We start from the raw sequence: 19,351 nt of genomic DNA on the forward strand, positions 1-19,351 counted from the left end.
CCACGGAGATTTTCTTTCAAACACCAAGCATATACAGACTACATAAGAATATCTCTATCAAAGCATGTTGCTTCCCACATAAAACCAGAACCTAGACAATAATATTCTCCAACAGCTAAGCCACATATTATATATTACATCATATGTTACACAACAGAAAATGATGATGACGATGTAAGCAAAGTACATACCCACAAGTCAATAGCAAATCCCCTCCTTGATATCAGCAAACTACTGATAGTTTAATTATTTTTGCAAACTACTTTTACTGACAACCATGTTTAATAGCCAAGGCTGAAATGTTTCATACTGGCTAAATATAAAATAGCAGTCAATAACTGTTGGCAGAGTTCTTTTACAATGGCATAAGACCAGATTCAAAGCCCAGGGCATCAGTGGGAGCCTTTCAAACGACCTCAGCTGGCTTTGCTCAGGGGAAGCGATCTGAACTCTGTTGGACCAAACACACCAATGTTCCCTTACTGGAAAGCACTGGTTGTACAGGCATCAGAGCAAGCGCAGAGGCATTGCTGTCACAGAAACCTTTGCAAAGAGCATGATTTTCTCTAACCTGTAATGCTACATAAAAGTCGAAGGCTGGGCGTCGTGTCTCCTTTGTACCCATTGGTTACACCTTCTCCCGACGGAGGTGGCACAGGAATTGTCATGGTTATTGGCTTATGAAATTTTCTTCTTCTTGGCTCCACAGTGACAATGGGACTGAAAGTTGCTTTGTTTCCAAGGATTTTTTTGACAATCTCCTCTGGAACCGGTTGAGCCTGTCAACACAGGGAAAGTATTTAAACTAGAGTTACAAATTGGTTATAGACATGCAGAACTGTTTTCCAAAAGATAATTCAATTTTCCTTTTATTTTTCTGTAGAATTTTATTTCTTTTTTTTCCCCAGGCAGCCTTGTCCTACAGCTCTCAAGAGTGATTATTAGTGCAATTCATGCTTAGTATTTTTCTCAACAAGCCACTTATGATTTCCTAATAGCTAACTTGTAGAGCAAAACTATAAATCTCAGAAGGTTGCCTGCAGTATTTGCCGGGATTCTTTCAGAGACTGTTTGGTTTTGGTTTTAATTTGCAGTGATGGGTGATATTAAATACAATTTCAAAATGCAAAAAGAGGCCTATTTTGCTAGCAGAGTCTTGAGAAGTGAGGACTAGACACTGTCTTGGAGATGCCAAACAATTCCCACATCTCTGCCAAACACAAATCTGTGCTCCTGAGGATCACTGTGTACCCTGACTTACCTCTGTACTCAGTGCTTCCTATGCTATTCCACTATTGATTATTAGGAAAGAAATAATTGTTTGGGTCAAATACATACAGAACGCATTAAGCTATAGAAGAGCTGTAAGTAAATTTCAGACTTTCTACCTCTGTTTTGTGCCTTGAAAGGTTTCCTAATTTTATATGGAAGAAAGGAAAAATAGCCAATATGGGAAGAAACGCTATTGAATTTTTGTAGTTTTGGTCACATAAGACCTGAACTCAAAAATGACAGACATCTTATGGGAAACAGGGGTTTGCATCTGTTTGCCTTCCTTCTTTATTTTTTTAAACTTTCAGGTCTGTTTCAATCAGGCTGATCTGTGACTTGCTGCATTATTTGAACTGCACAGTGTATTGATATGCATGGAACACGTAGCTTCATTGCGATCTCAGCAGTCACAACACTGCAAATGGAGACGTCGTGCTGCTTTCACACTAGAGAGCTCTGGAAAGGCAGCTGTATAGCCATAATAACAGAGCTTCCATTTGCTCAAGATTAATCATTTTTAGATGTGAAATATCATTAAGGGAAATGTTCCAGTGTGAATTCCAAGCACTGGAATCCAAACTAGCATCCCTATTTCATGAACCCTTCAGACTTGTCAGGTTATGAAGTAATTTTAAGTGATAATTAACAGAACTCAAAGAAAAAGATACCTCCTACAGAATATTTCTCCACTTTCTGTGCAGTTAAAGGAGAGTTTAAGATATTTGCTCTTCCCAGATTCTACCCATCACTAAAAACACCAACAGTGAATGTCCTAAGCTACAACAGAAGTGTATGGGAGGTCTTTGACCCACTAACAGCTGGCAAACATCTGCATGAAAGCCTTACCAAACACATTCCTATGGCAAAGGGCAGCCCAGTGACACCAATCACAAACTGCTACATCTCTGCAGGAGACTGGGACTGCACAGCGCTGTGCAGCTCGTAGCTGCTGGCAGCCGTGGCCAACAGGACCAACAGGAAGATGGCAAACAATTATCGCCGAGCCTGCGGTGGCTCCAGGCCTTTGCTTTTCTCTCCATTCCTCAGATGCTTAGCAGTACTCAAGGTGATAAAAGAGGAGCTGGGCTTTTGCCACAGGGAGGAAGGTTGTGCTTCATCTGCACCAGGGGTGCACTGAGAGGCAGAGCACGTGCCCGGGCAGACATATGCCAATTCAGATCTCAGGTGTGACTACTACCCACCTTGCAAACCACTGCTAAGGAGCAGCAGGCTCCTTAGCTGCAACCCTCATGCATTAAGACCAACGATGTGCTTGTAGACTCTGTGGATATGAACAGGAGGGCACCTTTACCTGGAGCCCCACGCGGATTCTTTTGGTTAGAGCCCCCTCAGGGAAGGACGCCTGAACACGTGGCACCGTCGTGCTGCTCAGCACCCCGCCCTCGGGGCCGATTTGGTTACTCTCCTGCTTGATTCGCGAAACCACCGCAAAGTACTGAGGGAAATCCTTTGTGACGATCCTGCAGATACGCTTCTTCTCTAGCTCCTCAACGCTGTCCAGCTCTGGTGGGAGAAGACAGTTAAAACATTCAGGCGTTACCTGCTCAAGTTCATGCCAGACACATCTGTGAGTGTGAGGTTTTGAATATGCCTTAAAATGCTTGAGAAGTTGAGTTTTTTTATTATTTACTACAAGAGGAAAAAAAAGTTCAATGCTATTAATTATCAAGCTTTGGTTTATTCTGTGGATTTTTCCATAAATCTTGACAATGAGGGCCAACAACATCAGACGCCTAAGCACTAGGGTGTGACTGTCTGCAGCAGCAGCTGCCGTAGGATGGCAGGTTTGTCACACAGCACGGGAGTCCAAGGAGGTCTGGAGGAGATAAGCTGCTTTCCTCTCTCATCTGTATCTGGAAGCACACAAGTGCACTGATCTTTCGGTGCACACCTTCAAAAGACATTTATTGCCAGCTTCTTCCATCACATAGCTCTGACATGAAGAAAACTACAGGAAATCACAGTCAGTTCACGAACTATCTAACTTCACGCCGAGTGTGCAATCCGGAGTTTGCCCAGCTAAGGCACTTGAGAAAGTTATCTCCCAGACTAGCAACCATATAATCCTGACCAGACACTGAGCTCTCCGGTAAACTGTGGATGTGACAGAGCTCTGCCTGCCAGCACTGCCAATGAAACCATAGCAAGGACCCCTTCCCACTTCAAGCTTTCAGCCATTTGGGTATCTGCCCCAAAATAACTGCACTGTGCTCCTCAGTTCCTGGAGAAAGTTAATGCACCCTCAGAGGCAACTGGAACAGAAACAGGTCATCAACAATTAGTGCCCTCAGCCACATTCCCAGCTCACAGGGTCACCAGGGCTCAGAAAGGTGCATGGAGTATCTACCCATATTAACTAATTAAGTAGGTGACATAGACATATATGCATTGAGGAAAACTGTGATGTGTCACAAATATAACTCATTATGCAACTATATGTGTATATATATGCACTAGTGAAATCCCTGTGATATAGACACTATTCACAAATGGGGATAATTACACAATTGTCGTGCATTTCTCCTGTAATTTCTCGCACTCAGCCTTTTTAGCTATTGTAACTGGCTTTCATTCCAGCACTCCACAAGTCTCCACTCTTATTTTCCTCCTTAAAAAGGGCACCACATTGCTAAAGAAGAAAGTTTTTTCCTTGAAAGATGACGTTTCTATCAGATGCAGCAAGAGAAAGCAGGAGGACCGCAAATGGTACCAAGACAAGAGACACTTGTAAAATTCTTTACTTCATGTGACAGGTATTCTCCTCCTCTGAACATGTAAGCTCAGTTACAGCTCCAACAGAATTGGAATATAGATTTGGTAAAATATCAGTTTTCCATTTTAAAACTTTCAACTGGTAATTTGGATTAATTGCACGGTGTTGCTGTGCTGTGGATCATATGTAGCTACTAGAAGAGGATAATTTCTTATCATAATGTCAGCTTCCATTTACTTTGACTCGGAGATTGATATCTGAAGCCCTTTAATGAATTAAGTATTCTGCCTGCAGCCTCTGGAAGCAGTGGCTTGTGCAGGAGACAAACTGGATTCTTAAACTCCCAGGCAGGTATAATCTTGACTGGTAAATCCTATGCATTCTCCTGTTTGATGCTAGAGACTAAACCCACTGTAAAATGCTCACAGAGATGAAGGATAATTAAAATTCTCCTGAGGTAGAAAATTAGTGTTTTATATAAGAACATTTCAAAATCCTTTGAGCCTGGCAGGCAGTCTCCTTTAGAGAAGGAAAATGATGTGAAGATTAGAGTGGCAGAACAACAGTGAGGCATGGAGAGGAGTTGGACTATATATAGGGAGATTATGTTTGGATAATACATATGTAATCTTCTACATAAAGTTGCCCTCTAACAGAAAAAAAGATGACGAGCAATCAAACCACCTCTCTGACTGCCATGAGAAATGCAGCGTTAGCATGACGGAATTAATGAAACAAGGAAAACTAGTCCTGGGAGAGGTCATGTTTCCTGAACACACCTCATGCATTTTACAGAAAGAGCTATTATCATTACAATTTTTCCTCACTTGCTGACACTTCATTCCTATGTAATGTGTTTCAATTAAAAACCTCAAAGGATTTCTTTGGTTGGTTGGCTGGGGTTTGTGTGTTGGTTTTTTTAACCATGGAGAAGTATGCTATACATCTCACCTTACAAATAGAGGTGGCAAAGCAGAGAGAGGTAAAGCAGAAAGGTTAGTGACGGAATTGGGAAGTCTCCCAGATCTGTGCTAACAGACACCTGTGGCCATTAAGTTTAGTAAGTCAAGAGAAAGGTATTGTGAATATCTGGTGCATATATCTCTTCTCTTGCCACCCAAGTGCATGGTACACTTATCCTAAGGTGGCTGGTGGGAGTGATGGAGGAGAAATGAGATGGAGAGAAGGAAAGTAGGGAGGAAAGGAAGATCACTCCTCCCCACCCTCTTGTCCATGCTGCCACATGAGCGTTACATTAAGGTTCCTGGACTGGAGAAGAGAAACCCAGCCACGTCCTCCAAGGTCCGAGAGGGACCTCACAGAGGGTGGCTCAGGTCAAGGAAAGCAATCACAACAGTTTTGTCAGCTGAGAGGCAGTTATGGATGAAATTCATCCCATGTCCAATACTTTTCTTTTTCACTTTCAGATGAAGTAATGCAGAGCAAGTGTCTTCTCACTGGAAATGGCATAAGAGAAGTCACAGAACACCTGGCTGTTTCATGAGCTTCAAGGTGTCTTTGTGTGACATAGTATCTGATTTCCCTCACCAGGGCCTTAAAAGGAGTTTTGCTAGCACTGAAAAAGAAAATCTCACCTGTACTTAGCAGACTGAAAGCTCTCTGAGTTTTGCAACCCTCCTGCAGTACTGACCTTGTCACCGTGCAGGCTGAAAGGCGGGATGAGCACGGGATACCAGTTTCCCCCCCACAGAGATGTGCCCATTAGGAAATTGTTGCACTAAAAGTGGGGCACCCAGGAGGCAGTGCTCACATAGAGAAAAATACAGGAGATGGATGAAGGCAGAAAGAGCACGTGGGAAGGGGCAAGGAGAAGCTGAGGGCAGTGAGACTTGTCCTAAAAATGCTGGTAACTAGACCCACCCTCCCAGCTTCAGTATTTCACATATGTAACGAGATGCTCCCAGTGCCATGAGGAGGTCTCATCCTCAAATAAGGCAATAGCCTTTATGTGCTCTTTCATCTATTTTTGCGCAGTCTCTTATCTTGCCGTTCACAACAAGAAGTTTAACAGCAATACGTTGAAAAACTTTTCTTGAAAATGTGGAAAAATCACTGCAGAGAGATTTACGGTGGTATTTTAAAGTTCAAGCATAAACAAGGTCACACTCTGGTTTGATGTGTAGATTCAAAGTAGTTACGTAAAAACTCCTGCTTCCCATCTGAAACCACACTGTGCAGCTGCAAACATACTGTACCCACAAATATTTGCATTTCTTGGCTCGCTCGCTAGTTTGCAAATGCCTGTCAAAAGATTAGCTCCCCTAGTGTGTGCATTTATGCCCACAATTTGTCTACAGGTAGCTGTGAAGGGTGCAGGAATGTAAAAAGCAAACACAAGTTATACCTAAAAGGAGCCTGGCTGAAAACGTAGCCTATTTACCAACTACAAGGCTTCTTCTTAAAAAAATAAAATAAAATAAAATATATTTTACTTGATGCAAGTTTAAATAAATGTAACATGGCCGAAAGCTGTGAATTGCTACCCTTGTGTTTGAAATCAAACTCCTCCTCTTCCTAAAAATGCCAAATTCCCTGTATTCCCTCAGCCCTATATTTGCCTAAGCAAATATGGATACAGCACCATCTTTAGAATAACAACTATTTAAGCAGAAACCTGACGGCACCAAAGAAAAACTGACTCTCCACATCAAGGTTCACTGTTCTTTCATGGTAATAAAAGCAAAGTTCTGCTATTATTTAATCCTGTAGTTAGTGCCCTGAAGGGTTGCCTCCTGCTCTGGATTATTTTGAGTCTGAGATGAGGTTTTCCAGCAGATGGTGCTGCTTCCAGTGAAGAACAGGCAGGTTTTCAGCAGTCCCCACGGAGGGCGAGGAGCAAAGATATCCTTGCTCTCATCCCCACTAGCTAAGTGGAAGAGCAAAACAGGAAAGACAAAACAGAGAAGCAAACTGCATCTTTAAAAATTCAGTATATTAAGGAGCTGGGAATAAAAGTCTGATTGCCCTCCTTCACTGCACAGACAGGAAAGAACTAGTGAATCATAGCAGGTCTAACACAAAATGGAAAGAGCTGCTCTTAACAGAAAAAGGGGGACTCCTGCAGCACGCTACGGCATTTAGAGATGACTGTGCAGATGAATTTTCTTGCAAAGACACACTAAACTTCTGGAAATGACTATGTGGCTGCTTTTTACTTCAATTACAGATTGTTTCTGCCTCCATACCTGGAGTTCATACCTGGAATAAAACTTCCAAAGTTATGGCTTCTCAGATGCAAGATACTGCTTCAGAGCCAAGTCTAATTGCACTATTTTGTAACAAATTGGTAAAAGTTCAGATAAAAAACCAACCTGCTCTTAATTCTACAAATTTTGAATTTTATGTCATTGCTTGGAAGACCTTTTACACAGAATAGGTGTCATTTCACTGGAGCAGAATTTTGTCAAGACCCTTGTACTATTTCAATGCAGGGTTGTTTTTTGTTTTGTTTTCCTCACTAGAGAAGTATTAAGCTAAAATGAACTGAACAAATAATCAACACAATGCTCTGGGTGTGTCTGCAGTATTTTTTTTTCCTCCTTTCCCTCTCATAAATGACTGCCTGGCTTGGTAAAAGGCATTTCTGCGGCTTGGCTTTTAAGGTGCCAAATATTTTCATTCTAAGTGTCCATCACACTTTGTGACTCACTGGCTGTACACACACCCGTTAGCCTCAAACAGCAGTTCCCAGAAGGGAAGAGCCACCTGAGCCACCAGAAAGTTGTGCTCTGGCTCTGAATTGTGAAGCTTATTATTTTAGGCTCTAAGTACTGAGGGTTTCATGCCCACCTCTCTCAAAGTATTTTTATTTATTGAGCTCTCTTCTCTGTAAAATGTGAATTTATCCATATGGCACCTCTGGAGAGCTCTTTCATAAGTGATGCAAGTTGGAGCACTTTTGAACAGTGGTTTTGTGCCCGGATTTCCTATCCCAAAATTGAACTAAGCACAGTTCAGAAAGCACACAAAGCAAAGAAACAAGCTGCTGATCAGTTCTGACTACCTCACCACTGACAAGGCATCAATACTTCACCCGAATGCCAAATCATTACTTCCTATCTCATGCTAGTGTGCAGAGGAGGGGGTGGTGAGATTTTTCTGTCAGAAAGGCTGCAACCACTGCCTTCAATGCTGAATCAATCCTTCCCCAAGCAATACTACCCTGGGCTATGCTCACTCTTTTGCCTGGTCCACTGCTTTTAGGTACTCCTCTGTGATGAGGTTTATTGTATTTTTCCAAACTCACTGACCCAACATTTACAGTGTTTCTGCCCTACTGCTTGATTGGTTCTATTATATTTATTTTGAAATAAATAGCTACAATAGGTCATCATACGACAGGCAGATCTTCACTGTTGCTCCATATTGTTACAAGCTCATGTACAGTTCAAGTACTTCGAAGTGAAAATACTACACAAACCCATTCCACTGTTCCCATTCCCAGATGACCAGGAAACGAGTGAAAATGCTAAATCTCAGACATCTAGGGAGCCCCTCACAACAGCACTACTCTCCTTTCTGAGTTCTCAAAGCATGCCTTTTGCTGAGGCTGCTCTCTTCAAACAAGGAGAGGCCAAGATCAAAGGCAGAGCCTGCTCACAGATACCTCTTATAGCTGCCATCCACAGCCTGATCATTCGCTCCAAATGCTTTTGCTGATAATGAAAGAACTTTCCTGCAGCTTGTACCCCACCACACTGTGACTTTCTGTTGGAGGTTATCCAGAGAAAATCCTGTGGATAAACCCTTATAGAAAACCAAAGTCCAAATCACAAGCTATTTCATTCACATTCAGGCGCAAAGAGCTCAAGCGATGGTTTATCAGCACAAGTATTGAAAAATACTTGCTAGGAAAAGCAAGCAGTGTTGCCAAGGGATCACTGCAGCCCCAGCCTGGCTTTGCCCATGCTATGCCCACAGGGACCACCTGTCACAGCATCTTCTGATGAACTGTGTACAGCCGAGTCCTCTCATCTTAAGGGACTCTCACATAAACAGCAACGTCCAAGCAAAACAAGGGAGCCAGACTTCCCAGATGGGGATCCCATTTGTGGGAGGCAACTTCTAACAATACTGTTTCCAAGAAGAACGCTCTATGGGCTGAAGTCTGCATGTGTGGGAAAGTCTAATACAACTGATATTTACACTTCATTGTTGGTTTGGAATGACCTTCACGTGGCCCCTGCCTGAGCAGCAGAAACACGCTTACCTCCAGCTGGGATGTTATTCCCAACTTCATGCTGTAAAGCAACTGTGTGACTTTGCTTAAACTTGGCAAGACTTCAGACCAAAACTTACCACTCATTTCGGGATGTCTCCAGGCCACTGCTGAACAATTTCTCTTTACGCTCTTTCCATTAGTTTAATATGTAACACACACTGTACTCCCCACAGTCAGATATCCCCTGCACTGTTTTACTTTAGGTTGCTTTAATCTGCTCATGTTAGCAAGCCTGCACAAAGGTAAGGCTTGCTAAAGCTTTGAGAAAAGGTTTACCTTCATCCATGCCATTGAGTATTTCGGTTAAGTCTTCATGTTTGCTGTCATACTGGTGCTCCTTCCACGTTTCACCATTTTCACTTCGAAGTACGATTAGTTCTCTTTCCTTTCCTCGCATTGATCCAAAATGCGGGATTTCAACTATGACAGGGCTAGAGAAAAAGGAATTGTATTATTTTTAATCCTATATCTCCTCACTGCCCTTGATTTCCTATGGGCGTTAAGTCCTTCAGAAAACTACAGTCATCTTAAATAGTTAGCACTGTTATGGTAAAAATGTTTTTAAAATTGCCAAAGCTGCACAATCCTTTATCATTTATACTATATTTAATAGATAACTTGAAAATATTCATATATAGCTCATTTTTAATGTAAATCTTCTGAAACAGCTGCCTACGTTGAAAAATAGTGACAACTTTTGCTAAGGAGAGTTCTCCCTGCTCTTTTATCCCAGGATGCAGGTGATCCCACCTGCCTCCAGCACACGCAGCACTGCTGACTTTTAATTGGCATTAGCATAGTCAAAATTCGGATTTGGCTCAAGGGATTTAAAGGGGCAAAGTCAGTCCAGAGACAGTCCAGCTATCCAAACGCATGCAACAGCTATTGACTGCAGCAGGAGCTGTGCATGCACGTAGGTTTTAAACTTCAGACTAAGTCCCAAACTTTTCAAAGCTCTCCCTGGCTCTCTGTTGATGCAGCTCCTGTGAAACACAAGAAGTTGTTTCTCATTAGCTTCACTTTCTAGTTTTCATGCCCAAAATCACAGCTGCAACTTCTGCACTGTAAACATCACTGGGGAATGTTTAGATACTTTCAGAATGGATTTCTCCAAGTTAAGCAACATCACAACCACATTTATATTAGTTACTGTCAAACATTTTGGGGGGAAGGAAAGGGAACGAGAAGGTGGTTAATAATACACCTATGTCACCAGACAATGTACCTTCAACAGAGGACTGCAAGTGCATTACTGAACAGTTATTGTGAACAACCGACAGAAACCACCATTCACTTCAGGTGCCATTCCTTAACAAAACAGACACTTTTGCCAAACACTTCACAGGCAGGATATGCATTTTAAAGTATGCTAAGACAAACCGACTGAAATCACACAGTAAGTGAACAATTATGGATTATGCAGCTTTAAGACATTTAAATAGACAGTATCATCATTTTCCCGCAGAGGTTGTAAAGCATTTCACTGCTTTGTGATATCTCAGTTAAAAGTAACATCACATGATGGGAGAAGTACGCAGCCCTTCTGCGGTACTGTACACCTGCAAGGCGGTGGGTGCATTAACCAATCAATTACTTGAGCATGGAAATCACCACAGCCATCATGCGGAAAAACATAAGCTAGTTGGAAATCCGGTTTTCACATTAAATACCAAGGGAGAAGAGTTAGATAGTATTTTTTCCCATGAAAACAGAAAAAGACAGTTTAATTAATACATATTTTAGGTGCTTTTAAGAACACCCAGGCTATTAACTCCAATCTCAAGTCCTTTAACAAGAAATAGGAATGTAGCTGCTGTCTCCCATTGTGCACAGCAAGTAAGTACCAAAAATTCAAATACATTGCTTAAGATATTTACTCTCTAGTTCAAAAAAAGCACAAACTGAAAACTAACACTATAGTACAATCTTTGCAGGCTAATATTTCAGATACTGTCTCTATAAATATTTAGAAACCACACAATTTTGTGCATGACATTTAACAAGAATACTCAGTGAGAAGGTATTGAACAGGTTTGGAACACCAAACACTCACCAATATTTGGAAAACCTAATGCAATAAATTTCACAATATGGTTTGAAAACAACAGTCAAAAATATACGGAAACATTCTTACATTTTTAGACTATACACTGCAGTTCCTTTCGGTAGCATACTTGGCTTTATAAATTTATTTTAACAAGATGCATCTTGCAGGTTGAAAAGATTAGTATTTCTCCAACCTTGTTGAATGAAGTCATTCACTCAATGACATTTTTCCTAAATAATCTTTCATAAATAATAGGCTTTATGTGATCACATTTTACAAACGCTCTTCCCAAAACAGACTCACTCAAAGCCTGTAAATACCTTCTCTACCACAGGGTTGAAACTTAAAGGACTGTCACTGTGTATTAAAATGTATTTGATGCAGTTGAAACACTTCAAATTTAAAAAATTACAAAAGCACAGAAGTTATGAAAGCAGAATGCTGGCAGTGAATTTTACATGCCTATAAGCACAAGGTAGTAGCAGAGCTATATTAAATCAAGCCACTATGATTTTCTTTCAGTGACATAGATCAACTGAAAGCTTTAGAAAACTAAAAAAAAAAAAAAAATTAAAAAAAATGGGAATAACAAAAAATTGGAAACAAAAGAAAAACTGTAGACATTCTGTATCTTTTCCGTACATATCCTACCCAATAAATTTTGTTCCTTGTGGACCAAGCTGCAGGATTCGGCTAACCATGCTCTCGCCCTCATTTAGAGGGGGAGGAGTGTTAGGAAGATGCAGTTTACTGAATAACATCCATGCAGCAGGAAGAGAAACGAGAAGGGGAAATTAGGAACAAGCTGTCATTCCCGACAGAACCGGCATTTTACACTAGGGTGCCACTCACGGTAATGAACAAAATTTATAATTAGGAAAAAAAAAGCCACATCATAGTGGATTGTTTCCCCTATTTTTAAGCTTAACAAAAAAATCCGTTCCTAGCTTTTGTAGTACTTGATGCTCTACAGTAAGTGCTCCGCCATCGCTCTCAGTAGCTTTGCTCCACAGGACGGAGACAGGCAGCTCCCAGCAACTCCTGCAGGAGCCGCACACGTGCTGCGGCACAGGAACAGGGTTCAATATTTGGTGACTTCAGGACACTTTTTTGTGACAGTGATGTTTCTCCGATACTCTACAAGCAAGAGGGTCAAAACCTGTTCTGGGTTACAGGCGTGTGACTCCTCCTGACTTCAAAGGCAGGTTGCACGAGTAGATGTGGGCAGGACCTGGCCTTTTCATGGCTTTCCTTACCTTCAGCTCCACCCTGCAGTCATCATAGAGGCAAAGCTCCCCTTAAAATACAAGGGTAATTTCTGGAAGGAATGGCAGGTTGGCATTTTTTAATATTTCAAGTTAAGTAGCCTATCTTACATGCTCAAATAAGGTAGAGTCAATGTTTGACTACTTAGTTCAAAGGAAATGAAAGATGCAACATGAGCGTAAACGATGAAATTCATAGAACAACTCACCCTAAAAATTGTGCCCCTGCTGGCCCCATTTCTACAAGTCTACTTGCTAATCCTTCTCCTTCAACCATCGGTGGTGGGCTGGCCAGTTTATGCCTCTTTACCAAGCGGCAGGTGATGCGGGTTGGTGCTGTACACTTGCGTGGTGGGATAATGATTCTCATTCCATGATGGCGACTACCCCTCATCGAACCCCCACGTGCATCAACCATAAAACTAACCAGGAAACTGTAGGAAAAAGGAAACACGTCAATGAAAATGGTCACGAAACAAGCAGAAGATCAGCAAAAAGTCAACCGCCACAGTCTTTAAAACATTATTAGAAAAACACCCCCGATCCCAGCTAAACTAAAAAGAGCATGAAGATTCTTTTAAAGCTTATACTTACATGTTAACTATTGGTTATCAAAAGCACAAATTGCTAAAGGTCTAGCAACTTCATGGTGAAATGAACAGGTGCTACTGAGTAATTTGGATTAAAAGAGTACACAAGTAGTGTATTAGTAGTGGTTTATTAGAATTTAAAAATATCCTTCTATTACTGTTAGCTCTGCTTCCATAAATAAAAGTAATTAGCCTCACATGCAGAACGGAACTAGACAGTGTAGAAAAAGGAGAATCAAAAATGCTTATTATTTTGGGGATCTCAGTCTTCAAAACCTCCTCACAGTCTCATTTGCAAACACTCCTGATGGCTGACAGAGTGAGTGCTGGCACCATGGGTCCCCATTTCACTGGTGGGGAATGAGTGAGACTATCAAGTACATAACTTTCTTTAGGCTGCTGGCATGGCACTCCGGAGGAAATCATGTCATTAATCCTCTGTGAAGATGACATTCATTAGCAAAAAGTGACAACAAGGAAAAATCGCATTTGCCAATGCTGTTCCAAAGTATCATTTTCCATTTAATAACAGAAGGGTAAGCAATTATATTTGTAAGTGGTGAGTGGTAGATTTTAAAATAAAAATTATTTTTATTAGCAAGGGAATAATTAATATTATCAAGAATAATCATTAATAGTCATGGTTTATTTCATCTATGAAATGCTGAGAAGCTGCATACGTGAAGTGTTACTGTTTTTAATAGAAAAGTGACAGGAAAGCGGAGTCTCCTCCCAGGACCAAAAGCAGACTTCAGGCTGTTTCAAATCTCCGCAGCAAAAATCCTTCCAATTTATGGGGATCAAACCATACAGCTTCCTGCAGGGCTAAACAGTTATGGAGGGTCTCCTCTAGTGCTCCTAAATACCTTCCCTTTTCTCCGTACCATAAGCTGCTGAGAGAGCATAGCTTCAGGTAGAAGACACAGTAACAGGCCAGTATCAAGAGGGACATGAGTACCAACTCAGTCTTGATGCCAATACAATTTTTATTTGCTCCTTCTCTATGATGTGCAGACACTGACACAGCTGGCACATCTGCTGTATGGTTTCACTATTTTCAAGGCTGTTGCTAAAACTTCCAGATCTTAAGGACTAAACCTTCACATGATTAACAGGTGAATCCATTCTATTTCCTGGTTCCCTACTGTAAATTAAACTAAGGGTGAGAGCCAATAATCCAGGGGGGGCATGAAGATTCTTTAAAAACAGCCACCAAGTGCTCTGAAGTATGAATGGGAATTTGTGCAAGACTGTTACATATGCTTTTGAGACCAGCAGGATATCAAAAGTATATCAAAAGTAACAGCTGATGTGCATTGCCCAGGCCTGCAAACAAGCTGCATTTGGAAGTCTGGCCCACGCAGGTGGGAAAAATCTGCATAAAAGCAGGCATGTAATCAAAACTTGGCATTTAGTGGTCTGCAGGAGACAGGCGGGTAGGGACACAAGCTGTAAATACATGAAGCAGGACAGAAAGGTTGTCCAACTGAATTCCAGATAAAGAAATTGCTACATTGCCTTTCTTCAAATTAATATCCATCAGTAAAGAGGGGAAGGTGAAACAGCTCTCTGAGACGACCCTAACCTCAATTTATCATTTCTTGTGCCCCAGATACTTTACAATACTGCAGCATGGAGTTACATTCACATTATTTCACAGTGGTTTTCATATAGAAAAATTGTATCTATGTTTCTCTCCTAGATAAACATACTGTACACTACTGAACAAATCCAAATGTTGCCACTAGGGTATCCCAATTCCTCATAAGAGGAATTGTTTCAGTGGGACAGGATCTTTGCTGAATGGCTAACCAAGCGCTTTCTACAAATATTAGATCTCTGTCAAAACCAACATACTCAATCTTTAAATTATAGAGTATATAAGTTATGTTAATCTTAATATTTATAGATCACAAGATCTTAGATGTCTGTAAACTCTGTTGGCTGGAACACTTCTCTGTTTGCTAACAGAAGGCTGTACCAAGCAGAGATGCCAGCTCTAGAGAGCCTGGACCTTTGGTTCCCTCTCCCCTCTGCTCACTGAGCACAATTAGCATGTCAGCGCGTTTATGTTGCTTTTTCTCCCTGCAACTGCTCTATACGGTGGGTGGTGAAGGCTGATGGTGGGAGGCAGGTGCCACTGAGCGTGAGGAAGGGTAGGCCAAGGGTTGGTCTTCAGAGCTGGCAAGGAGCCAGCTTGTGCCTAGCTGTGAAGAGAGTTCAAGACAATCCATTAAAATTTACTGCGAAGCAAAGTAAAATGTTAAGCAGGGACCCGCAGCCCTTGGTCACCGAAAGGAGAATACTGAAAGGAATCGGTTACAATTGGTGCTTTGGTGGCCTTTAAACAACGTGCGTGGTTTTTGTCTGCAGAGACGACGGGGCCACTTCAGACTACACGGAAGTGCGCAGGGCGAGGGGTGGCTGGCTGGAGCATCCCTTCAGGGGTGGTGCGGCGGCAGCTCCAGGGAGGCACATCTGGTCGGTGCACCACGGAGGGGCCTCCCCGGGAGCTTGGCAAGGCTGGGCTTGGCCTGATGGCTCGGTACAAAGCAATGTTTTGGAGAGCTGCCTGTCATGTACGTGATTACTGGCATGTTAAGCCAGCTCAGAATTAATAAACAAAACCAAAAAAAGGAGTTTTTCATCTAATGCAAAAATGCCAAAGCTTGCACTCAGATAAGATGTTTTCTCTATATCCAAAGTATTTAAATGATGCAAGTATGCCAGAGTGGATTTTCAAAAACATCTAGGCACCTAAATCAACTGCCTTAAAATAATACAGAAGTCCATGGAAGTTAAAATTAAGTACCTGTAAAAATCAGACCCCAAGGTCTCAGGTGCGTTTAGGCTGTAGATTTCAAGGTCATGCAGAGATAGCTGAGTTGGGTTTGATGCTAGGCACTGATATCAGTCCAGCCTTGGCAACCTGGGCCTTAGCACTGCTAATGCACACCGCTCACAGCAAGGCGGCTTAACCCTTGCCGTGAGCCTGTGCCCCACCACAGGAACTAGCCCCTTACAGCCAGCTTTGGTGTCTGCACCACACTGCAGCCTTCAGTGAAGACAAAGCTTTTAGCAGATCAGCCTTTATGCATACTGCTCCCATAGAAAGGTAATCACTGTCAACAGCATATTATATCCTTGTTTAGTTTTCAAATTAGTAATTTATCATTTAAAACAATAATAATAATTCCAAACAGTATTTCATGCACTTTCTATCAAAAAGATTAGTAGCTGATGCTTATCTAAATTAATGCCGCACTAATAATGGAAACTACAGTATGATCTCTAAAACACAATGCTAAGTGCTAATGAGCATTTCTACTTGGATACATGGAAGGGATGAGGATGTGGGCGGATGCACTAAACATCTACACACACTCTGTGGGAAAAGAGTTAAAAAAAGAAAATAAAATGAGGATTCACAGAAAGCACAGAGTTATCACCTTGAATCATACTGGGGAAGTGGAGAGGAATAGCTGCAAAATAATTTAGAAAGCAAATGGGAAAAATTAATGTAAGATAATTAGAGGCAAGCAACAGAAAATATCAACAATAAGCGCAAAGGAAAAGTAACAATCAGAAAAATAACAAAAGCAACACATTCAAAGGCCAACTTGAGAAATTATTTGGATCTTGCTTTGCATATCATGACCTATGTCATATAAAATATGCTACACACGGAAAAAAAAATCTGAAAGGAAGCGTTCATTTAATTAGTCAGCACAAGTCCATAATTTCTGAGAAATGCAGAAGCACATGGAGAAGAGACAAGCATTTGCAATTTACTTAGGTCAACAGAGAACTTATTGTAACACAACTTCTTTATTTAATTCCCAAAACGTGCTCCACTGTGCCACGGAAAAAAAGTTCTCACGCTTTTCTATAGCACTTTATTTTCCAAAGTATAAGTATAAAGATATGTATGGCAGGATCCTTGAAAGGACTATCAGTCCGTGCTAGTCACTACACTGCTTTCAAAAATGAGTTCTTCTGTCTGTACAGGAGGTTGGAGGAAACTATAATTAATCTGATGTATTCCATCTTGCAAGACTGGATCCAGTATTTCTGAGTTTCTCAATTTAGAAGGCAGTGTAACACATTAATTTCTTTCTTTTGGCTACAAAAACCAAGGAGTTAAAAAAGATAACATGAAGAGAGCACACCCACGTTTTAGTTTGGGAAAGTTGCAAAGTTGCACGGGTAAGCTCACATCTGAAAGCCGAAGGTCATTTTGGTGAAGGGTCTCTACCCTTCCAGAGGCCTCAAGCTTCATGACACATTTCAATGTGCTGCTTACAATGGACCCTGTTCAAAATATATGCTGGCAAAACAACTTATCTGAACTCAAAAAGAAAAACATAAAACATTATCTTGGCTTAAAAAAGGGAAAAACCAGAAGAGTCGGAATTACTGCCAACAATTCCTTCTTTCTTCCTCTTTCACTGATACATTGCTGGATCTCCACATCCTGCTCCCAAAATTCCCCTTGTGCCTCAGTTTAGAAACGGGAACAAACTTGATGCTCTTTTCTGGCAGTGGGTAAATGGGGAAAAGAGCACCCTGGGGGAGCAGGCTGCAGAGGCGCTCCCCCAGCACGGCACACTGCGGAGCCCAGGGGAGGAAGAGGAATGTGAAGAGAGGTGGGGTCAGGCCCCGGCCGCAGGGCGATCCGGACCACGGGGGCTGCAGACAGCAGGTGACCCCAGCCAGCGTGCCCTGCCTATGGCCACAGAAAGAGCTGGGGACAAAGCCAGGGGATGAAGCACTGCGAACAAACAGAAAAGGGGTTGCTTTTCAGAAAAAGCCTGGCAGAAGAGAAGTGAAAAGTCATGATCCTCTGCATATCAGATGTGCCAAGGTACTGGAAGGTGTGAAGGGAACATCTGTTGATGGCCCCTAGATGAAGATAACGGGGAAAACCAAACAGTATCACATTATAATATTGGGCCACAACTGAAAAGAAAATAAATGAGTGAGGTTTTTTCCTAATAAAGGAACCGAGTCAGCATCAGTTCTGATGGACTTTATCTGTCAAATAAAAAAATGCGACAGGTCAGAAATACTACACCTGTTTGGAGAATATTTTGGTGCCCTTCCCTGCAGCCCCAAAGTTTGCTCCACGCTGCAGGTCTGCAGCCCTTCCCCTCAGGGCAGCAGCTAAGACCACCTCTGCGTTAGCGAGGACTGAGGTACAAAGGGAACAGGTCTGAAGTAGCTGATGCGAAAGATCTCATGTCCACAGAATATATGTTTTGGAGGGTTAGTGAGCATGCTGAAGAACTTCGGGCAGAGAAGTATTGTCCCAAAGGACTGGCAGGATGCAAACATCAGATCTATTTTGTAGCAGGATGAAAAGGAGCCAGAAAATTTTAGCCCAATCAGTCTAACCCCAATTACCAGACATATTCAGGAATGAATTATCTGACAATCAATCTATAAGGGCCTAAAGGATAATCAAGACCAGTGTCACCAGTCCTCAAAATAAAAATAAGCCAAAATATAAGTGGCAAGAGTAAGTCAAATTAATTTAACTTCCTTCTTTGACAAAGTAACTTACCCAGTGGATGTGTGGAAGTACTGCCTCAGTATTTCAGTAAGCAATCAAGCTATAGTATAGATAAGGTAAGTGCGCAAACATTTGAGAAGTTACCTCAAAAAGAGATAGCATTAGTGCTTTATTGTTAAACTGAAAGGAAGCTTCAAGTGGAGATTTCACTGGGCCAGGTACTAAGCTATTGTCTTCATTCATGATTTGAGCACTGGATGGAAAGAAAAGTCTTTGGAAAATAGGATCAGAATTAAAAGCTACCTTGCTAAAAAGTATCTGGAACCAATAAACTGAAATACAGTAAAGGAAAACCCAAACAGAGGGAAGAAGCCAAACACATAAGCACAAAACATAGAAAAAAATACCAGACTGCAGAATTTCAGAAAAGAACCAAGAAATTCTAGCAGATCACAAACATTTGTCAACAGAAACTGCAGTCACCAAAATGATAATTCTCACTGTGAAATTGCTTAAGATTAAATGTGTCACGTGTCAGACCAAAGAGGTAGCGAACCTGGCTTAGAAATAAGCTATCATCAAAGAGGGAAGAGCCAGGGGACAGCAGCAAGAATGCACTGAAATGTGGAATGCACTACCTAGGAGGATCTGGGACATTTCAGTCTATAAGACAGAAGATTATATGTCTT

The 19,351-nt window shown here is 41.6% G+C and overlaps 1 protein-coding gene across 12 annotated transcripts in view; it reads right to left on the reverse strand.

Annotated features, from left to right (window-relative positions):
• The window catches only part of ANK3 (ankyrin 3), a 369,687-nt gene that overhangs the window by 44,224 nt on the left and 306,112 nt on the right, over window positions 1–19,351 (reverse strand). For 9 of the 12 annotated variants that reach the window (XM_075758815.1, XM_075758817.1, XM_075758816.1 and 6 more), the window contains 4 exons: window positions 12,770–12,994; window positions 9,525–9,679; window positions 2,585–2,796; window positions 572–779 (listed from right to left, as the gene is read on the reverse strand). In XM_075758815.1, coding sequence (XP_075614930.1) covers window positions 572–779; window positions 2,585–2,796; window positions 9,525–9,679; window positions 12,770–12,994 — 800 coding nt within the window. Of the gene's footprint in view, window positions 1–571; window positions 780–2,584; window positions 2,797–9,524; window positions 9,680–12,769; window positions 12,995–16,599; window positions 16,633–19,351 lie in introns of all 12 variants that reach the window. The other 3 variants (XM_075758810.1, XM_075758809.1, XM_075758807.1) reach the window with 1 other exon arrangement.

The sequence above is a fragment of the Balearica regulorum genome, chromosome 7, assembly GCF_011004875.1.
Source record: "Balearica regulorum gibbericeps isolate bBalReg1 chromosome 7, bBalReg1.pri, whole genome shotgun sequence".
NCBI lineage: Eukaryota > Metazoa > Chordata > Aves > Gruiformes > Gruidae > Balearica > Balearica regulorum.